We start from the raw sequence: 21,861 nt of genomic DNA, 5'->3' as shown, positions 1-21,861 counted from the left end.
TCAACCGTTTATTCAAAATTTTCCGTAAGCAACTTTTGGCATTTTTGTTGATAAATCTGTGGAAAATATTGCAAAACCGGTCGTGGAAGTGAACAGACAGAAGGCAAATGGGTGGTGTGGAGGGCCACCGAGGAATGGCACCAAATAGGACGCTTCTCCACTGCGTTCCAGTCACCAAAACGGAGCTGACAGCGGGTTCATGCCGCTTTCCCATTTCCACGAACCCATCTCCTTTCGTCCTTTCTTATTTAATTCCCCATCCGCCATTAAAACTCTGGTACAGAAGTATTAATTTTCGTACAAATGTATGAAATTCGGTACACCAAATGAATCAGTGAAATTCTTCTTCTTTTCCTCAATTTGAATTGTTTGGAGAAATGGGGAGCCACGAAATCCACGTTTCCACACGATGGATTACGAACAATAAAATTTAAATTTATCAAGCTTTCAATCTGGTAGCCGTGAGAGCAAGAGAAGCCTCACTGAGGGAGATAAAATGCAGTCACAGATTACATTTGCTGCTGCAGAGGCGATGGAGCTAGCCGATTTTACCATTTTTGGAGGCTTGAACTGAAAGAAGGCGCTGCGTTGCCGCTGCAGCTCCTGTTAAAATAATTAGATAAAAACAAAAAGCGGAAATATGGGTGTTCTATTTTCTGCTTATATGGTTTCACGTCTTCTTTAACGCTGTTGCTGCTCAGGGCAGGGAATTGATGAAAATCCCACCGACCTGTTTCGTGATTTATTTTCCGTATATTTTATAGCGAAAAGCTGGGAATCCACATGATCTGTTTCTTTGTTCATTTGAACTAACATAAATTTCCGTTCTGTAAGATTCTAGTAAGAGGCTTCTTGCTTGCGGGTTAAGATCAAATGACAACCTTAATCATCCTTTCAGATTCCTGTCCATGTGAAGAAGGCATCTTAGATGCTTCTTGTTTTAAGCGAATTTTTTAAGGTTCTTTCTTAATTTTCTATGGGCCTTTCTGGTGGTCAGTAAAACTGAAAAAGCCAGAGCATTTACTCCTCTCTGCTCTTTAACTGAGCCCTACATCTTCTCAATACATATAGAGGCTCGAGCACCTCATCTTCCTCCAGTTTCTCCTCCCATTTTCCTATTCCTTTCCTCTGATTCCTCTTGTGGCGGGTTTATCAGAAGTTTTAGCTGATAAACTACGAACCCTTATTTCTCTTCTTCTCAGTAAAGGGATTGTTTTTTTTTTCTCTCTTGGTGTTCTTCTCTTGCTTCTTTTTTGTTCTTGAGAACTCACTTCAATGGCGTCTCTTATCTGTTATTTTTTTCTGCTGCTGTTGCCTTTCGCTTCAGCTGGCCATGACTATGCGCAGGCGCTAAGTAAGGGCATTCTCTTCTTTGAAGCTCAGAGATCTGGGTACCTCCCCAGTAGCCAAAGAGTCAATTGGCGTGCTAACTCTGGACTGGAAGATGGAAAAGCTAATGGAGTAAATTCTCTCTCTCGTAGCTTGTACTTCGTCTTCTTTTCCAACCTCGGGTTTTCGTTAGTATCTGCATTTGCTTCTTGTTTTCTATCATATCGAAAATGCCTTTATCCATTATTTCTGCCTGCAATTAGCTGATTATATACCGTTTCTGTCTTCGTCACTACATTTTTACTCTCTTATTGTTTTTTCCTTGGAGATAACATTAATACATTCAGTTATTTAGATGTTACGATTTCAGTGTCAGTCCAGTTATCGAGCCTTTAGATGTTACGATTTCAGTGTTTTTCTGGCAATCGTTTTTATTAATTGTCAATTTTTTAATCGCTTTGGAAAAATAAAAAGGACTACTCTGTTTTCCTGCAGCAATTTACAACAGGCTACTCTGTTTTTGTCAAGCAATTTCCATTTGTGATTTTAAATTTTCTGGCAAAGGTATGATCGTAGGAGGATCTTAAATGGTTTTCGAAAGTAAATTCCTATGTAATGATTACCCTTCACTTCCATGCGTTTATTAATACATTTCTGGAATATTTGGTAAAAAAATTACATTTTTATGTAATCAGAGACTCAGAGCAACTATTCAAGTGCATCCTGTCAAAACATTTCTTCTACGATTTTTACACCAAAAGAAGAAAAAACAAACAAGTTCAGAAACATCATTTTAATCAACTGGTTTGCATCTTTCCTTGTCAGGTTGATCTGGTAGGAGGGTACTACGATGCAGGGGACAATGTGAAGTTTGGGCTCCCAATGGCGTTCACCATAACAATGATGTCTTGGAGCATAGTCGAGTATGGCAAGCAAATGGCTGCTGCGGGAGAGCTCGCCCATGCCCTTGAAGCGGTGAAGTGGGGGACTGATTACCTCATTAAAGCTCACCCTGAGCCCAACGTCCTCTACGGTGAGGTGAGTAATCCCATTTCCGGCTGCCCCGTTTATACGAAAGGAGTCAGTTCTCTGTCAGATCATAGCCCATCATAACCTTTCAGATCTGTTCGATTTGTTTTTCGTTTCTTCCCGTTTCGGATGTTCTGGAGTTCACACGACCCTGACATTGAATAGCATCCTATGCACTTAAAACAGTTTTGATCTGAAAACTTTTGGATTTTTCTGAGCAGGTGGGTGACGGAAACACAGATCACTACTGCTGGCAACGGCCTGAAGACATGACCACGTCTCGTAAAGCCTACAAGATCGACGTGAACAACCCGGGTTCGGACCTCGCCGGCGAAACAGCGGCGGCAATGGCAGCAGCTTCCATGGTTTTCCGCCACTTAAACCCCGCTTACTCGAACGAGCTGCTCAACCACGCTAAACAGGTTCGTAACTTCATTTATCTCACTTAATCCTCCATGATTAATAACTTCGAGACTAAGACTAAGACCATTTGCGCTTACGGCGCACGCTGGCCCAATGTAGTGTTCAGATTCTAACTTGCGGTCAGCATGTTCTTTAAGGGGAGGGAAGTATCTGTTCTCTTGGTCGCGAGTACTGACTTTAACTTGCGCTGGTAGTTTTCTCTGGTTCCACTTTAAACGTCGAAAAGGGCGTGGGGACCACTTATCTACTGTGTCATTACTCGTGTAGTTGTGTTTGGTTGCCTCCGTCATGAATCAGTTACTAATGCTTGTAGGCCTACTGTCATTACTCGTGTAGTTGTGTTTGGTTGCCTCCGTCATGAATCAGTTACTAATGCTTGTAGGCCTACCCGTAACCCGTGGCCGCGTGCGGTGTGCACGTGAGGAATGTCAGGCCGTTTTTTCCGTTTACGGTGGTCAGGCTTCTCCACCGTACAGATTTCCTCTGCGATTCGATCTGGACCGTCACTTTTTACACCTTGAGGCACGTGACCAGATCTGTCGGTGGGTTGTCCGCTTGTGGCCATTTCGCTAATGGATGACCACTTTTCGACTTTTTCAAAATAAAACTAACCGTTACCTTTTTTGTCGCGACAGTGAAAGCGCCCTCGAATTACTTTGATTTGTATAATCACAGTGTATGTTGTTTAACTGCTGATCAGTTTGTTTAAACCTGACGGGCGTCTTCTTCTTTGTCCTGGATTCAGCTCTTCGAATTTGCAGACAAGTACAGGGGGAAATATGACAGCAGCATTAGGGTGGCCCAGAAATATTATCGATCTTACAGTGGATACTCTGTAAGTTTTTTGATTTCACGTCGATTTCCAGGTAAATCTTTCGACGTGAGTGGTCGAGCTGATAAAGCTTCATTCTTGCAGGATGAGTTGCTATGGGCTGCAGCGTGGTTGTTCCATGCTACCAACGAACAGTACTATCTCAACTATCTTGGTAACAATGGTGATGCCTTGGGCGGAACCGGCTGGTCCATGAGCGAATTTGGTTGGGACGTCAAGTACGCCGGTGTCCAGGTTCTTGTATCCAAGGTACTACGTTGTCCATCTGCAGACTATAGACTGGATGCATGACGGGGTTCGTGGGGTAATTACTGGGGCTCTGATGATTCTTCCTTTTTGTGCTGTCTCCAGTTCCTTATGCAAGGAAGGGGTGCTCATCACTCGCCTGTGTTGCAAAAATTTCAACAAAGGGCAGAATATTTCATGTGTGCTTGCCTTGGAAAGGGCGGAAGAAATCTGCAGAGGACCCCTGGAGGACTGCTCTTCCGGCAAAGATGGAACAATATGCAGTTTGTGACCAGTGCTTCCTTTTTACTGACCGTATACTCTGACTATCTGGCTTCCGCCGGTAGAAGCATAAGCTGTGCGGCTGGCAATGTCCCATCTTCTGAGCTTCTCGGATTCGCTAAATTTCAGGTGATCATCTATATTCTATACCATGTCTAAGATTTGTTTGTCTAGAATTTTCCTGTGTTTTGATTGCAGTATTTGCATCCGCTCTCATTTCTCTATTAAATAGTGAAACTAATTTTTGCTGCTATTAGGTGGATTACATTCTAGGAGACAATCCAAGGGCTACAAGCTACATGGTGGGATATGGAAACAACTATCCGCGACAAACGCATCACCGTGCTTCCTCCATTGTCTCCATTAAGGTGGATTCCAATTTTGTGGGTTGCAGAGAAGGCTATGCAACTTGGTACTCAAGGAAAGGAAGTGATCCCAATCTCCTTGTTGGTGCAATTGTTGGAGGGCCTGATGCCTATGATAATTTTGCCGACGAGAGAGACAATTATGAACAAACAGAGCCAGCAACTTACAACAATGCCCCTCTACTTGGTATACTAGCTCGACTTCACGGCGGCAATGGTGGACTGAACCAACTCCTTCCAGGTATAGGCGCGTTAATTCATATAAATGGGTTGTTTAGTTCTGTTATTTAGTTTTGATTTCTTATTCTTCTATCTTATTCGAAACGTTGTACAGTGGTTCTTCCCAAACTTAATCCTGTTCAGAAGCAGCCTCAACCTAAGCCACTTCCTGCTCCCGTAGCCAGGACAACCCCAGCTCCAGGTACTAGCAAAATCCCTCTTGGCCACCTATTAATTTACTCGAGATGATGCAATTGGTTAACGAGTTCAGTTATACTGTTGCAGCTAAAGCTTATTCTCCCGTCCTGGTTGAGCAAAAGATTTCTGCTTCATGGATTGCCAAGGGAAAAGTTTACTACAGATACTCGACCATTATCACAAACAAATCTATGAAAACCGTGAAAAACCTCAAGCTTTCGATTGCGAAACTTTATGGGCCACTGTGGGGTCTCTCTCGATCCGGAGGGGCCTATGCCTTTCCTACTTGGCTTAATTCCTTGGCTGCTGGAAAGAGCCTTGAGTTCGTGTACATTCATTCTGCTTCTCCTGCCGACATTAGAGTAGCTAGCTATACCCTGGAGTGAGAGAAAAAGTTCAAAGGTTTCAGTGCAGAAGCGTTCGATTTACTTCCTGGTTGATTTCAAGGTCGAAGTTGTGCAGATACACAGTAAAGAATTTTTATTTTTATTTTTTTGCTTCGTATTCTGGTTTATCTAGTGGGGTGGTGAAGTATGAGATTTGAGGAGAATGGAGTGAAGAGACGAAGTAAACGGAGTGCTCATCCTCTTTTTCCTCATCTGTTAGATTGGGAAATCAGCAAAGGTGAGTAGGAGAGGGTTGGTTGGTGAAGTTCCATCTGACCGGATTTGAGAGTCATCATTCTTTGTATTAAATCATATTCCGCTGTGATGTACTGCTCATATAAGCTTTTATATGAATACACTTTGTGCAAACTCTTGATTTTTTTCTGGAGACTTTTGATGTGTGAGTGCATCGTTCCTGTAAAACATTCGACCTAATGGCCAAAAACCAGTCATTACGGAAACCAATCCAACGAATTAGTTCTGTCATTTACTTTTATTTAGTTATAGTTTCCTCAGACCAGAGAGGGAGTCGAAAAGAGAGGAGATGAAGACGAAGATGAAGTTTTTGACAATTAATTACAAATAACTCTTGGTCACCTAGATATGGAACGCTAGTTAAATATTTGATCTTGACAAGAAAAGAGAGGCCCTCAATTTCATCAGCCTCAACAAATTCGAAACAATAACTGGACTGAGAAAAAACAGTAACTTCTGTATTTGAAATCCATTAGTACACAAGGAAATTTGATGGTGAAAGTGAGTTATCGAGAAAATTCACTTTTGCTCGTTCTTATAAATACGAGTGAAAGTAAATTTCATCCTTAAGGCTACTACTTTCTCTTCTTCGCTCTCTCGCCCTGCGCTCGCTGTCCTTCTCCCTGCTCCTCTCGGTATGCTACTGTAATTCCTTTTCACTTTCACTTTCACCGAGTAATCTACTTTTAAAGTGCACTAACTCTCCTAATGTTCATGTTTATAGCTGGAAATAGCCTTTATCGTATTCATCAAGACGGTCATAATTTGCACTTGGAAGAAATAATCTGCAACAACTGAACAGTTAATTATCGCAAAGTTTGCCAAGTTTTGGGTAGTTTTGTTGAGTAAATTAATAATTTCTAAATTAAGACTAATTACTTTAATAATTTCTAAATTAAGATTAATTATTTTAATAATTTCTAAATTAAGACAAGTTGTTTTAATAATTTTTAAATTAAGACTAATTGTTTTAAAAAATTTAAATTAAGACTAATTGTCCTAATCTTTATGAGTGTCGTAAGTTACGATCCAGTTTGTTTTTGCATGTTGTATCATGCATATCCAGTTTGTTTTTGCATGTTGTATCATGCATATCGTGGCTTAAGTGGGAGTTTTAATTTTGCACGTTATATCGTGCCTATGTGTCCTCAATTATTTCAGTTATGTACTAATATATTCATAAACACTGTTAGTTTATCGATGGATAACAAAAAATTATATCCTCTCCATTTTGTTTTTATTAGTGATATCAGAGCTAAATTAGCGACTTTGGAGAAAAATCCCTTGCAGAGACAACGAAACCACAGCCGCAGCCGTAGGGTTCGTCTTCCATACGATTATTCCTTGTTTTTCCTGCGCCGCAGTCGTAAAAGGAGAAAGGAGAAAAGGAGGCCTCTAAAGTCGAATTTTTTTCGGAAAAAGCTAACAAAAATTTTGCCATCACCTCAGACCCGTCCTGACTCGACGAAAACTCCCTCCAGAGTTTCTCGAAATCCAGAAATCCCATCATTAAAGAAATAGAGCCGAAATTCTTTTTTTGGCACCCGTCGCAGAAGAAACAGAGCCAACACAAATTACACTTTGTCCCTTCGCAAATCTCTGTTCGGGAAGAAAAATCACTGCCACTACTAGCCGTCATCATCGCCGCAGGTACCGGAGTAAAAAATTTCGGCACTGGTCGCTAAAGAAACAAAGCTGACACCAAAAAAATTTGACACCCATCGTTGAACAAACTGAGCCGAAATTTTTTTTTGGCACCCGTCACTGAAGAAACAGAGCCGAAAAATTTTCGGAACTCATCGTTGTCGTTGCCGCTGGGAGGAAATCCCGAAATCAGTGTCACCGTCACAACAGACCTTCCTCGCCGCTGCCGTTGCCGCCGTCGGTATCTGGTATTTTTTCTCCTCTTCGTCCCGTTTGATGAAACATGGTATTGTTTGATTAGTCAGCGCAATTTGAATTGAATTGCCTGGAGAACACAGTGTGCAGCTAGCTTATAGAACGATTATCTCACAGCAGTGGGTAGACAATGGAGTCGATTACTACTCGACTTAGGCCCAAAATATTTTTTTCTTCGTGTCATTCCAATAGAACACTCTGAACTACATTAGGGAAAGTTGAAATTGATAGCTTCTCAAAATTTTATATAGCCAGCTAGTCCACACTTTGATGGTCAATACGACCATTGGAACATGTTCATGGAAAATGTTTTTGAGGTCCAAAAAATATTGGACGGTTGATGTTTCTGGAGTAGCATAACCAACAATAGGTGTTGTGCTTATAGATGCACAAAAGATAAGAGCTTAAAAGGTCGAAGCTAAAGGATCTTAAAGCAAAGAATTATCTATTCCAAGCTATTGATTGCTCAATCTTGAAAATTATTCTTTGCAAAGACACATCCAAGCATATTTGGGATTCCATGAAGAAGAAGTACCAAGGTACAACAATGGCTAAGAGGCAGCAACTCCAAGCACTTCGTTCGGAGTTCGAAATACTTCGAAAGAAGTCATGAGAATCAGTTACAAATTATTTTTCAAGAACAATGACAATCGTTAACAAAATGTGGATCCATGGCGATAAGACAGAGGATGTTCTCATTGTTGAGAAAAAATTTCAATCTTTGACACCAAAATTTAATTTTATTGTTTGTGCTATAGAAGAAACTAATGATGTTGATTTACTGTCAATTGATGAATTACAAGGTTCTTTGTTGGTTTATGAGCAAAAACGTATCCAACAGGACAAAGAAGAATAAATATTGAATACTTTATTAGAAAATCACTCTACATCTAATAGACCTGATAGAGGACGAGGAAGAGGTAGAGGAGGTAGAAACAACAATAATCGTGGAAACTAACAACTAAATCATCACACCAAGATAATCAATTTCAAGGGAGAGGCAGAGGACGTGGAGGCCACCACCCAAGAGGCGGAGGACGTAGAGGCCACCACTCAACAACTTATAGATCAAAGTCAACAGACAAGTCCAATGTTGAATGTTTCATATGTCATAGGTATGGCCGTTATAAATCAAAATGTCAAACTAATTTGAATAAACAACGTGGAGATTTGCAGAAAAGGAAGAAGAGGTGTCTTTTTTTTTTATGGTGTGTCATGTGAAGAAGGAAACTTAGCAAAAGATGTGGTATTTAGACACTGGCTGCAACAACCACGTGTGGAGAAAAGGAAACATTTTTTGACTTGGATGAATCCTTTCACAACTCTGTTAAGTTTGGTGACAACTCTACAAATTCTATCATGGGAAAAGAAAAGGTAACAATCCAAACCAAAGGAACTATCACTAATATTTTTTTTGTGCCAGATTTAAAGACCAACTTGCTTAGTGTGGGTCAGTTACATGAAAAATGATACGAGATTGTTATCAAAGATGAAGTATGTTAGATTCAAGATGCAAAGTTGGGTTTAATTGCTCAAGTTAACATGACGGCTAATTGTATGTTCCCACTTTATCTCCACTACACAACTCATTCATGTTTCTTAACAAAATTAAAAGATGAAGCATGGCTATGGCACTTTTGATATGTGCATCTAAATTTTGGTGGATTGAAATCACTACAACAAAAGAATATGGTGACGTGGTTTCCTCAAATTACAGTCTCTTCTCAAGTTTGTGAAGAATGTGTTGTTAGCAAACAACACTGTAATCAATTTCCACAAGGAAAATCTTGGAGAGCGAAGAAAGCATTGGACCTTGTTCATTTCGACATTTGTGGGCCAATAACACCACATTCTAATGGAGGTAAAAGATATATCATTACTTTCATTGATGATTATAATCGTAAAATATGAGTTTATTTTTTTGCAAGAAAAATCTGAAGTTTTTGTTGCTTTTAAAAGTTATAAAGCTCTTATTGAGAAGGAAGCTGACAACCCAATAAAAGTTCTTCACACGGATCACGATGGAGAATATAACTCACATGAATTTGCAAATTTTTGTGAGAACCATGAAATCAGGAGATAACTTACAACAACTTATACACCCCAACAGAATGGTGTATGCTAAAGGAAGAATCATACTATTATGAATATGATGCGAAGCCTTTTGGCTACAAGTAGCATTTCAAAAAGTTTCTGGCCTGAAGCAGTTAATTGGAGCATCCATATATTAAACAAAAGTCCCACACTTGTTGTTCAAAAAATGACACTAGAGGAAGCATGGATAGGAAGGAAGCCTGTTGTAGATTATTTCTGGATTTTTGGGTGTATTACCTATGCCCATATTTCAGATGAGAAGAGGAGGAAGCTAGATAACAAGGGAGAAAAATATATTTTTCTTGGTGTTAGTGATTAGTCAAAAGCCTATAAACTATACAATCCTAGAACCATGAAAATTGTCATCAGTCGTGATGTGGTATTTGATGAAAAAAACACCTGGTCATGGAATCAACAAGTTGTTAAAGAAAGAATTCCAACAGATTTGGATGATAATAAGAAAGGGTAGCAACCTATGGAGAATGAGCAAGAAGAGGAAATCACTCAAAATATTTCGACTGATCAAAGCCCACTTGCAGCTGAATCACAAAGGCATCAACGTGTTCGAAGAAGACCAACATGGATGGCTGATTATGAAGTAACTGAAGTTGACCAAGGTGATCACCCACTTACATTTTTCTCTATTTTAAGATTGTGATCCTACCATTTTTGAAGTGGCTGTTAAAGAATCAAAATGGAGAAAGGCTATGGATACTGAAATTATAGCCATTGAAAAAATGATACAGGGAGCTATGTGATCTTCCAAAAGGGCAGAAGATAATTGGTGTAAAGTGGGTTTACAAGATGAAGCTGAAGGAGAATGGTGAGGTTGATAAACACAAAACATGCTTGGTATCTAAGGGCTACAAACAGGAGTTTGGTATTGCTTATAAAGAAGTATTTGCTCCGATTGCAAGGCATGATACAATCAGATTGGTGATTGCTATGGTAACTCAAAACTCATGCCCTATATTGCAGTTGGACGTGAAATCAACATTCCTCCATGGAGATTTGAAAGAAGAGGTATTTATCAATCAACCTCCTGGTTATGTTAAATTTGGCAACGAGCATAAAGTGTATAAGTTAAAGAAAGTGAAGAAATATACTCATTATTTTTGTATACGTAGATGATTTAATCTATACTGGAAATAATACTGTCATGTTTGGTAGTTTTAAGAAATCCATGATGGCTTAATTTGAGATGTCTGATCTTGGTTTGATGCATTATTTTTTTGGCATAGAATTGGTGCAGTCTTCTACTAGAATTTTCATATCTCAAAAGAAGTATGTGCGAGAAATCTTGGCCAGGTTTCAGATGAAGGATTGTAATCCCGTAAATACTCCATCTAAGTTTGGTATGAAGCTAAACAAAAATAATGAAGGAAAGAAGGTTGATGACACTCTTTACAAACAAATAGTAAGGAGTTTAATGTATTTGACAGCAACAAGACTTGATATAATGCATGTTATAAGTATGATTAGCAGGTACATGAAATGTCCTATAAAGATTCATCCCTTAGTTGTAAAAAAACAAAAAATCGTTACTTGCAAGGTATTAAGGAGTTTGGGTTGTTCTACAAGAAAGGAGAAAAGTCAAATCTGTTTGGTTTTACAGATAGTGATTATGTAGGAGATTCAGATGATCGAAAAAACACATCTAAGTATGTTTTCATGATAGGGATAAGAGTTGTTTCATGGTCATCAAAGAAACAACCTATTGTCACATTATCATCCACTGAAGTTGAATTTGTTGCTGCAACAGCTTGTGCTTGTCAAACTATTTGGCTAAAGAAAAATCTTAAAGAGCTTCATTTTTAAGGAGGATGAACCTACTCAGATTTATTGTGACAACAATTCAACAATAAAATTTTCAAAAAATCCAGTTTTGTATGGTTGAAGCAAACATATAGATGTGAAGTATCATTTCTTGATGAATATTACAAATGATGGAGTCATTAATTTTATTTTCTGTAGAAGTGAAAACCAGATTCCTGATATTCTAACCAAGCCTCTCAAGTTTTATACATTTTAGAAGCTCAAGAAAATACTTGTGTTTGCATTTCAAATGATTAAATTTGAGGGATAAAGTACTTCAAAGTTTGACTCTTATTAAACTGAATGTTATGTCTGGAACATTAGTTTAAGGGAGGGATTATTGAGTAAACTAATAATTTCTAAATTAAGACTAATTGTCTTAATATTTAGGAGTGTTGTAAGTTATGATTCAATTTGTTTTTGTATTTTGTATCGTGCCAATTATGTCTTTAAGTGGGAGTTATGTTTTTGCACGGTTGTATCGAGCCTATTTTCCCTCAATTCTTTCTGCTTCGTCGTTCTGTATTTCGTTTTTGTCACCTTTCTGGATTTTTCAATCTGAAGATCATGGTTTGAGTTGTAAATTTGCTTATCTTGGCGACGCTACAGTCGCTACCGACACGAATGTGAAGAACCCAAGTTTTGATGAACAAAAGATTGGCTTCTCCCTACGGTCGTCCTCAAATTCCTCACCGGAAATTTCATCGTTGAAGCCTTGTGTCCCTCACTGTGTTCGAACAACAACCTTTATCGACAATGGCGTTGCACGATGACACTCCTTATTCAATCACACTGAAAAAGTCGTGAACTTTCGATTCGGATACAAAGGACATATGCACCAGAGACTCTAAAGTAAGCTGTTGAAACCAGTACGCTAAAAGGCTCGAACCTTTTAGCGCACTGGTTTCACTGGTTTCAACATAAGCTGAAATCGGATCTTTTTTGCACTCATCGTCTCTGCTTTCTTTGGCTCACATCTTCGAACTCTTATTAACTGGGGTACACTTTTTTTTTTCTTATTGAGTTTTTTTTTACCAGGGTTCAGTTTCTGTCTCTGCAATCTCAGCCCAGAGTTGTGACTCTCGCTTGACATTACGGTTTAATAAACAAATCCGAACACTTCACCTTCACCATCGCCGCCGTCAGAAGATCTGACCGAAATTGCAAACCAAACACATTCACTTGTCAAATACTCCAACTATTGCCAGACGTCGAGCGATCCTTTCACTGATTGATGCGCCGAGTTTGGTCGACAAAGGCAACCTCTTCCATAGGATGGCCAGCTCTTGAGGTGTATCCCCAACCCTAACTGCAAACGCCTGCAATGACGTAACTGCAGATCATAAAGTTTGGTCTCGTTAAAGCAATTCCAGGGCGGCAAGTGTGCCCATCTTCGTTAATTGTCACTCGTCGTTTTACAGAATTCAATCGCAAACGCTATTTCTCTTAATTGATAAAAGTCAAGGAGCTAGTGAATCACCGCCGATTAGGTAAGGGAAGAGGCGAAGAGAGTTAAGAAACGAATCACTTCCCTGCTCGCGTCTCAGAATTTCACTTTCAGCTGGATTTCTTTCCCGTTTCGTTGTCGGATTGAGATTTGTTAACCCTTTTGCTTCCGGCGTCCAGAGCCGTGGCCTGGCAGCATACCGGTGTTCCTTCCATTTTGTCAAACGACGCGAATCTCGTATCATTTAATGCGCACTTGGGACCCACAAGCACCAACCGTCCTGATTTTCCCTGGTGGGACCACTCGCGTCGCTTTCCTTTGCACATCTGAGGTCCAAAACCGCGAGCTCGAAAAGTGAGCTTTCTTCCTCGCCCAGACCAGTCAACAGTAAACGGTGAAAGTCGAGAGGTTGGATTTTAGTGATTGCGTGCCAAGTGACGGGCCGGTTAGCATGGGAATAGACTGGGTGAGCCGAGTAGCTGATCCGGTCTAATCTGTATGAGTTGCCTTTATTCAGTCCCACGCCACTGCTGCTGAAGTCTGCCACGTTACCTCATTTGTGGAAAACTGCCACGGACCTTTTGCAAGTGTCGTAAATTACGCACCGTACAGAAATATCTTTCGGTGAATGAAATCACTAACGAAGACGGCAAACGCCACGTGGGCGAAAAATGAATATCCACCGTCCACGTCTCATAAAGGGCAAAAAAACGTTGAGATGCGCTTCCGGTACACGAATGCCTCTTGGGCCAACAGGTGGCGTGGCCTAGTGCGATCAGACGATCGGACGGACCAACTTTGACCAACAAACTCTGCCTTTTCTGTATTCATGCACGCTATACGGACTACCTCTGAGCGCAAATATATCTTTGAAATGGCGCGGCGGGACAGAGGGAAAAGATTGATCAAAGGTGCGAGGCAGAGGTTCGAATTTCAGTTGCAGCAGAGTGAATGAGGCGGCCAGTTGGTGCTGAAAGCCGGCCGGACCATGGAGTCGGTTTCTCTCAAGCGAACGAGGGCTGCTCGTCGGAAGAGGCTGGAAATCTTGCCGCTGAGATCCAAGACTCGGGGGTCCGACGGTTTGATTCGTGAGAAAGATGGCAGGAAATCGAAGAGGAAGCGGGATGGAAGGGTGCGACTGACGGACGGTTTTGATGCTGCTGAGGTTTCCCTGTCGCTGAGTGTGGAGTCGTCGTCTTCCTCGCCGGACATCTCGGATACTCCGAAGAAGAATATTCCTATCGGTATCCTGCTCTCGAGAGGGAAGATTCTCGACGACGAGGACGATGCGAGGAACATCTCGTGCCGGGCGCACGGAGCGGTGTCGATATGCGGGAGGAGGAGAGCGATGGAGGACGCGGTGACGGTGGCGCGGGGACTTGTTTCATGTGGGAAGGAGTCGGGTTCGCAGTACGATTTCTTCGGAGTGTACGATGGGCACGGAGGGTGCCAGGTAGCGCACGTGTGCCGCGACCGGCTGCACGTGGTGCTGGCGAAGCAGGTTAAGGACTGCTGCGGCGAGGCCAAGGGTGTCGACGGTGTCGACTGGAAAGAGGTGATGGAGACTGGGTTCGCGATATTAGACGGTGAGATTGGGAAGAGCGTGTCGGAGGGGCAGGAGAACGGGATGATGGACACTTCGATGAAGACTGTGGGGTCCACTGTGGTGGTGGGTTTGGTGGGGACTGAAACCTTGATCGTAGCCAATTGTGGGGATTCAAGGGCTGTGATGTCTCGTGGTGGGGTTGTGGTCCCACTGTCGTGTGATCATAAGGTAACGCCATTCCTTCCGTTTCTAGCTCCTCTTGTGTAAAATTATAACCTGCCGGCCGGGGGTGGACTCTTTTTTATTAGCTCTTCCGGGCCTGAGAAAGTCTAACTGGATTTTGAATAGAGAAATCACTTGGACAGATTCCTTCCTAACAAGGCCCGTCAAACTGACCCATCATTGGGAAATTGGGAATGTAGCAAATACTATGAGATTTATTTGGGGCAGAATCTTGAAATATAAATTCTTTTTATTTTTGTTGAAGATTTATGTAGGTGGAGTTATCCGCCTTCTTCAGTCACTCCCTCCATTCTCACTTGATGCTGATTGTAAATGTGAGAAATATATCGGCGTCGTCTCTAATAGCCAGAAAATCTGAGTGTATCTTGTTATCACGTAGGCTGCTCAGGTTTGGGGTTCAATTGCAGTTTGTAGAAAATGGCTAGTTTCGGCTTGCTGCTTTCAGGATATTCGTCTACAAATTCTCTTGATTGAATCGGCGAAAACTGAATCCTGTAGCAAGGTTCATAAGTCATTGAAGGAATTACTGGTTACACAGAGCGATGAATTCCTGGGTGATCTTCTTCCTCTGGGGAATGATTTTTCTTACGTTACTGCTATTGTAGGAAATCGGAATGGTTGCACAGAGCGATGAATACCTGGGTGATCTTCTTCTTCTGGGGAATGATTTTTCCTACGTTACTGCTATTGTAGGAAAACGGAAATGGAGAGTGGAGAGGACTAATCTTTTAATTCGAATTGAAAGTTAAGAGAGAGATGACATTTTGTCAATGAAAGAACCAAAGTGCATTTAAGTTTCCAAAACTAAGGGGTATTCTGTAGGTGAGGCAAATTTTGGTCTCTCTCTCTCTTTTGGCGAACTTATTTTTGTTCCATTTTCTGAAGAAAGTTCGATGGCAAGAGCATGTTTCATTCGTTAATGGCTTAAACAAAATTATAAAGTGGAGAGTACAGAAGGGCTTAAAGAGTAAATCACAGAGAGTTCTCTTGCTGGCAGAAAATCCTTTCGAGTTTTCTTTCTCATTTTTTGTCGCACTAAATGTATTTATTATTGATTAAACATGGAACTTGGTCTTTGAGAACTCAAATCTTCTTTCACAGCCTGACAGGCCAGATGAGATGGAAAGAGTAGAAGCTGCTGGTGGGAGGGTCATTAACTGGGATGGCCATAGAGTTTTGGGTGTTCTTGCTACTTCACGATCTATTGGTATGTTTCTCTATCAAATATCAATAGCTATTGTGGTGAAACTATGAAGTTTTCCTCCTCCTAAATTCTTCTTTATTATGTCGAAGGCATTGTGGTGAGAACGCCTCATGCTTTATTTAAGATACGAGCTAGTGTAGTGATGGAAGGGCCGTATGTGAAAAATGAAATGACAAGGATGAGCTTATAGAAAGCGAGGGAACTCCAACAAAGAAACTGAGACTAATTGAAACCGTAATTCCCACAAATGGAACAGAAGTACATTTACTGCTTCATAATATATATACTGATCTCTGAGGTTTCGTTCCGGCCGACTGGCTATGCAGGTGATCATTATTTAAAGCCATATGTTATTTCAGAACCAGAGGTGACCATCACCGAGAGGACGGTTGAGGACGAGTTCCTCATACTGGCAAGTGATGGTCTATGGGATGTTGTATCGAACGAAAAGGCATGTGAAGTGGTTAGAAAGCGCCTCGTGAGGAATCCAGTCCCAAAGAAACTGAAAGTAGGGACAGACGATGGAGATGGGTCAGCTGAGGCCGCGGCAATGTTGGTGGAGCTAGCCCTGGGTCGGGGAAGCAATGACAACATAAGTGTAATTGTGATAGATTTAAGGAAAGCAAGTAAATTATAGCTTCCTTATGCACCAATATAATAGTGTTCCCAATTTCGTTTTATTTTAAATGAAAAAAGCTCTTACAGTTGGTCGATGTCGTCAGTTCGTCCACATGCCCGATGATGAGTTAGTAGCAGAAGAGATTTAGGGGCGGCGCCGGGCGTCGTTCCTAAAAATAAGTAGGTGTTCATGGTATCCTAAACTTGATCACTCAGAAGAGGATAAAACCAGGAGCTTGAGGTATTACCCCGATGGAGCGAAGGCAATAAGCTTCGGTGGTTGATCAGTAAAGAAACGATTGCACCAACGGAGAGTCGAACAAGGCCAGTAAGAAGGTGGACAACGGTTGAAAGAGACGTGTGAGAGAGAGGCAGGTACCAGACGGGCTTACTTCTGGATGAGCTTAACGAACAAAACGACGTATTGAGTTGAATGCAAAAACATCAGAGATTTGGTTCCAGGCTAACGACAAATTCGTTTTAATGGCGGTAGTGGCCAACTGCGGACACGTTACGAGGCACTAGAAATAATGGACGTGGTGACGTGATTTTACGGTCCTTATATCGATGACGCGACAGATCTGTTGGATGGTGAAGACTCGTCAATGTGAATGAACGTTTTCGTCATGGATTGCGAGTCGTGAATTCGGTGACGGGACTCGAGGTGAGTGGCATTCGCGAGCCAATTCGGTCAGTTGAAAACCATGATCTTACATGGAAGAGACATGTAAATTGTAAAATTTGGTATGATTTCAATTAATAAAGTTTATTGTCTTATTTTAAAAAATTTATTTTTAATACTGAAATTGAGATAATGGTTTTATTTTCGACAGAGAAATTTAGTCTGTAAATTAAAAATTAAATGTACTTGACTCCATTTTATTACATCAAAGTTAAATCTGATTATTTGATTTATTGATTGGCTCCAACTATCAGGTTTTTTTAGGTACAGTCCATGTACAATTAGGGTGGACATCAAAATATGGGTTTGGGTTTTTAATTTCACCCCACAAGTTGGATATGGGGCCAAAAAAACAAGTTGTTCCAAAACTAATCCGCACATGATCCATACATGAGACAGAGATATAAAACATGGTTGAGATGGGTCAAGTTTATGAGGATGGAGTAGGGACGGGTTAAGTTTAAGCCAATTTCAAGTGGGAAAAAAAGAAGTTCAAATAACGTTTTAATCACTAATGCTATAAATAGTTTCAAGAAAATTAAACTTGGGTAATTTTATCCCAATATTAAAAAAAGTATATATTAAAAAATGGAATATTTAATAGTTCTGATTTGAAAAGTGGATCTAAACATTCCACTTTGTCCCTTGAAAAGAAGGGTATGAATGGATTTTTTGTTACTTTGACAATAATAAATAATTAAAATTAATTAATAAACATTATTTTGACCTCTTATTCCTCTTGCTGCCATTTTTTTTTTTTTTATTTTAGTGCAAGCATGTATGTCTCAACTTGCTCTCATGTTATTTCTTCTAGATTACAGGTTAAATTTTTAATAGAAAATTAGCAAAGAAAAATTTTAAAACCGGTTTTCTTGTTTTCATATAAATAGTAATTGATTTATTGAAATCAATTTTATTAAACCTGACCTAGTCATCAAGCTAGCCACATGATCCGATTCGACTTAACTGACTTTGATCAAATTTGATCATCAATCGACCTATAATAATGTTATAATATCATCATTAAAAGTATTAAAAAATAAAAATTAGGGAAAGAGATAATAACAAACTAGTAAAAAAGTGGTAGAACCCCACCCTCTCTAAATATTAAGCTTTAAACCCTAAACCTTAAACCCTAAAACCCTTTAAAACCTCCTTGGTTTTATTAGTAGACTCCGGTGACATGTGTGAATTAAGCAATGTCTCTAGTTTCACATCCAACTTGTTCTAAACAAGTCCTAAGAGAAGGAGACACGTGGCTCACCCACTTCTATTGCAAAATCAAAATAGGATAACATGATTACAAATTAAGCAAACAACCATATAAATTTCACAATAGCCATCTCCTAGTGATATAACAATATTGAAACAAAAAGTTACATTAGGTTTAGGCCTTAACTTTAAACCTTAAATCTTAAACCCTAAACCCTAAACCTTAATCGTGTTCGTGTGAAGAGGTATTGAAAACAAATTCATATGCGAATTTCGAGTATGGCTGGATTCATTTATGTGTTTATTGTCACACCAAATTGATCAAGAAATTTTAAAAACAAAAAAACTTAATATCGCACTTGACCATATGATTGAGTGAATCTTTAACAAGTCAGGTTCAGATTGGATTAGCTTAAATATATTAATTAATGGATCAACCTAAATTTATGTATTAAAAAAGTGTGAAATGCAGACTTCTAGTTAACAATTTGGACGAGAAATATGAATGATGTTGGTCCGTTTGCTAGTCATGCACTTTAATATCTTATTTGGAAATTGACTTGATAATTACTTTGTTCAATTATTTCTAAATATATTTAAGAGTATGTCAGCCTAGCTGATTGGCAGCTTGGACTCTCCAAATCCCTAATTCAAATTAAAGAAATTAAATGTCAAGGGAAAATTTGGTAGGAGATAAATACCTTGATACCTGGGAAATTTAATATAAGTGTAGACGAGTTCAAGTGCATTGGAAAACAAATTACAGTGTTAGTGCACCCAAATGAAAATTATGATATAAACAAGAGAATGATTAACCTTTTATAATATACTTAAATAGAACATATACCTAAACAGATAATTAATCAAAATAAACATGGTTACTACACTTATAGGTGATTTAACGTGTAGTATTAAAATATATTAATATCCTAATTAATTAAAAAACTATATTATATTACTTAATGATTTTAGTTTATTATAAATTAATACAATAATTACGTGTGACTAGAAAAAATTATTATAAATAAAATTAAAAAATAATGTAAGCAAATATAATAAATAAATAAATTATTTTATAATAACATAAGATATATTTTAACATTAAAAAAACTAATTTAATACAATAATATATATATATATATATATATATTATCAATAACATAATATATATTTATATGTATTATTAATTAATAATATATTTTCATAAAATTTAAAACCATTGGTTTAATTAATTATAGCAATGGGATAATTAAACCAAAACAATTTACTAAATATTTATTTTAAAAATATTTTAATTATGGCTATTAAATCACTAATTTAATACAATAATTATAAAATGAATATATTGAATAAATAAAAATAATTATTTTATACAAAAATATAAATTATTATTTTATGACGATGGTTTTATTTTTCCTAAGCGGCGAGAGACTACGGCGGGCCAACGGCCAACGCCGACGGAGGCGGCCCTCCGACGGTGTGCCGAGAGGGAGGTCGAGAGAGAAGAGAGGCCGAGAGGCCTAGAGACTCTGCGACAGAGGCTCAGCCTCTCGGGGTCTGTGACGGAGGTCGAGAGGGAGAGGAGAGGGAAGCCGAAAGGGAGAAGAGAAAAAAAAATTTGGGGGAAGGTCGAGCGAGAGGAATTTTTAGTGGGGGGGAGAGAAACACACGTAGGTGAATGATTCGAAAAAAATGTTCGAATCTGGATTCCCTGTTTTTTGCCTGAGTGAATGAAGTGACGTGATTCAAAAGAAGTGAAATTCATTTTACACTAACACCTTAATCTAATGAACTAAGTAATGTGGGAATAATTAATTTTGGTTCATTTTTGGACTAACCACCCCCCCCCCCCCCCCCCCCCCCCCCCCCCATAATGTCTATAAGTCAAGAATACCACCAAAATTACTTGCATGTTTATGTGCCAGAAAATTATAATTTAAGGGGGGGTTAGTGCACTTCGGGTTCAAGTTATAGTGAAAGGAAATCCTTTTTTGGTGTTAGTGTGGTAAATGTAAAGTGTATTAGAATACAGTTTCCAGTGTTAGTGTTTAAAATAAAAAATATAGTGTAAAAAGAGAATAAATATTTTTTTATAATATACAACATATACCTAAACAAATAATTAACCAAAATAAACATGGTTACTACACTAATGAGTAATCTAATGTAGAATTATATTATATTAATATACTAATTAATTAAATAAGATATTTCATTAATAAATCATTGCAATTTATTGTAAAATAATACAATAATTCCGTGTGATAATTAATTGCACAATAATTAATTATAAAAATAGATAAATAAAAAGTAAATAAACATAAATGAATATAATAAATAAGCATATTATTTCATTAATAACTTAAGATATATTTTAACATAAAAATAGAATAATAAAACAAAAATATTTGATCAAATGTTTTCTTTAATAATATTTTAATTACCACTCTTAAATCACTAACTTAATGCAATAATAAAAAATATAAATAAATTTCAATTTTGTCCAAATTTAAGGCATGACATCTATTGAAATGATACATTAGTACAATAATGCAATCGTTGATACACAAAAAGATCTATCAAGTCATCACACGTGCAAAAAATGTCCCACAATCTTTTCTTATGTGATAATGATCTATTCGATATTTGTGTTATGCCATTATACTATTTAGTGGATTTATTCTTTATGATTTTTATAGAAATAAATTATTTTTTTTCAATGAAATAGGCAGCAGTTTTGTTGTCAAGAGATTGATCCACTTTAACAGACATAGGGGCCCATGGGCCCACCACGGCGCAATTCGATCGTGGGACCATGATAATATAGAATCGACCTGACACTACATGTCAACGTTGTGCTCGTGGTAGCCACATCTTTTTTACCACGTGTTTACGGATCATGATAGTATGGAATCGACCTCACACTACCTGTCAACTTCGTGCTCGTGGTTCCACATCTTTTATAGCAGGAAAGAGGGGTTTTCGCACGTCATGCCATTACACTATTTAGTGGATTTTAGCCCACGTTTTACACGGGTATTATTCTTTATAATTTTTATAGGAAAAAAAATCAAATTTATTTTCTAGGAAACAAGTGGCTGTTTTGTTGTTAAGAAATTGATCCAATTTAACAGACACTGGGGCCCATGGGCCCATCACGGAGCAATTCCATCATGGGACCATGATAATATGGAATCGACCTGACCCTACCTGTCAACTTCGTACTCTAGCCACATCTTTTACACCACGTGTTTTGGGCATTTTAATCAGCAGCCGACGGGTCCGATCCGTCCGTGCTTTTATTCTTAATCGGTTCGTTAATAATTAATTAATTAAAGTAATGAAAATAGAAAGAGTTAGAAGTTTTCATTTTGATATTCCAAATACCGTACGAGATTTTGATTTAAATATTTCGAATTCGGACTCAAGTCAAGCCTAGCCTCGAACCTAAAATTACAGTCGAGTTCGAGTCCAATAATTTTAATCGAGTTTACGAGGATTTTAATATATATTTAAATTTTTTTAAAAACCGAACTCGAACTGATTGTGAACCGGCTC

The 21,861-nt window shown here is 38.7% G+C and overlaps 2 protein-coding genes across 2 annotated transcripts; both read left to right on the top strand.

The window, feature by feature from the left end:
* Positions 1–1,109: 1,109 nt before the first annotated feature.
* LOC137942630 (endoglucanase 6-like) lies at positions 1,110–5,657 on the top strand. The gene is made up of 9 exons (XM_068788354.1): positions 1,110–1,461; positions 2,155–2,367; positions 2,580–2,780; positions 3,527–3,616; positions 3,698–3,862; positions 3,965–4,249; positions 4,378–4,726; positions 4,820–4,906; positions 4,990–5,657. Exons 1-9 carry the CDS (start codon positions 1,276–1,278, stop codon positions 5,286–5,288), a joined length of 1,875 nt encoding a protein of 624 aa, XP_068644455.1. The 5' UTR covers positions 1,110–1,275; the 3' UTR covers positions 5,289–5,657.
* An 8,045-nt stretch (positions 5,658–13,702) lies between these two features.
* LOC137956171 (protein phosphatase 2C 51-like) lies at positions 13,703–16,504 on the top strand. Its single transcript, XM_068803547.1, has 3 exons — positions 13,703–14,572; positions 15,689–15,794; positions 16,118–16,504. The coding sequence occupies exons 1-3, from the start codon at positions 13,787–13,789 to the stop codon at positions 16,426–16,428; spliced, it is 1,203 nt and encodes a 400-aa protein (XP_068659648.1). The 5' UTR covers positions 13,703–13,786; the 3' UTR covers positions 16,429–16,504.
* The last annotated feature ends 5,357 nt before the right edge of the window (positions 16,505–21,861 follow it).

The sequence above is a fragment of the Aristolochia californica genome, unplaced genomic scaffold, assembly GCF_029961685.1.
Source record: "Aristolochia californica isolate CCGP_79_NKW_82.1479 unplaced genomic scaffold, dmAriCali1.0.hap1 SCAF_1, whole genome shotgun sequence".
NCBI lineage: Eukaryota > Viridiplantae > Streptophyta > Magnoliopsida > Piperales > Aristolochiaceae > Aristolochia > Aristolochia californica.
This window is presented reverse-complemented; position numbering and strand designations above follow the sequence as displayed.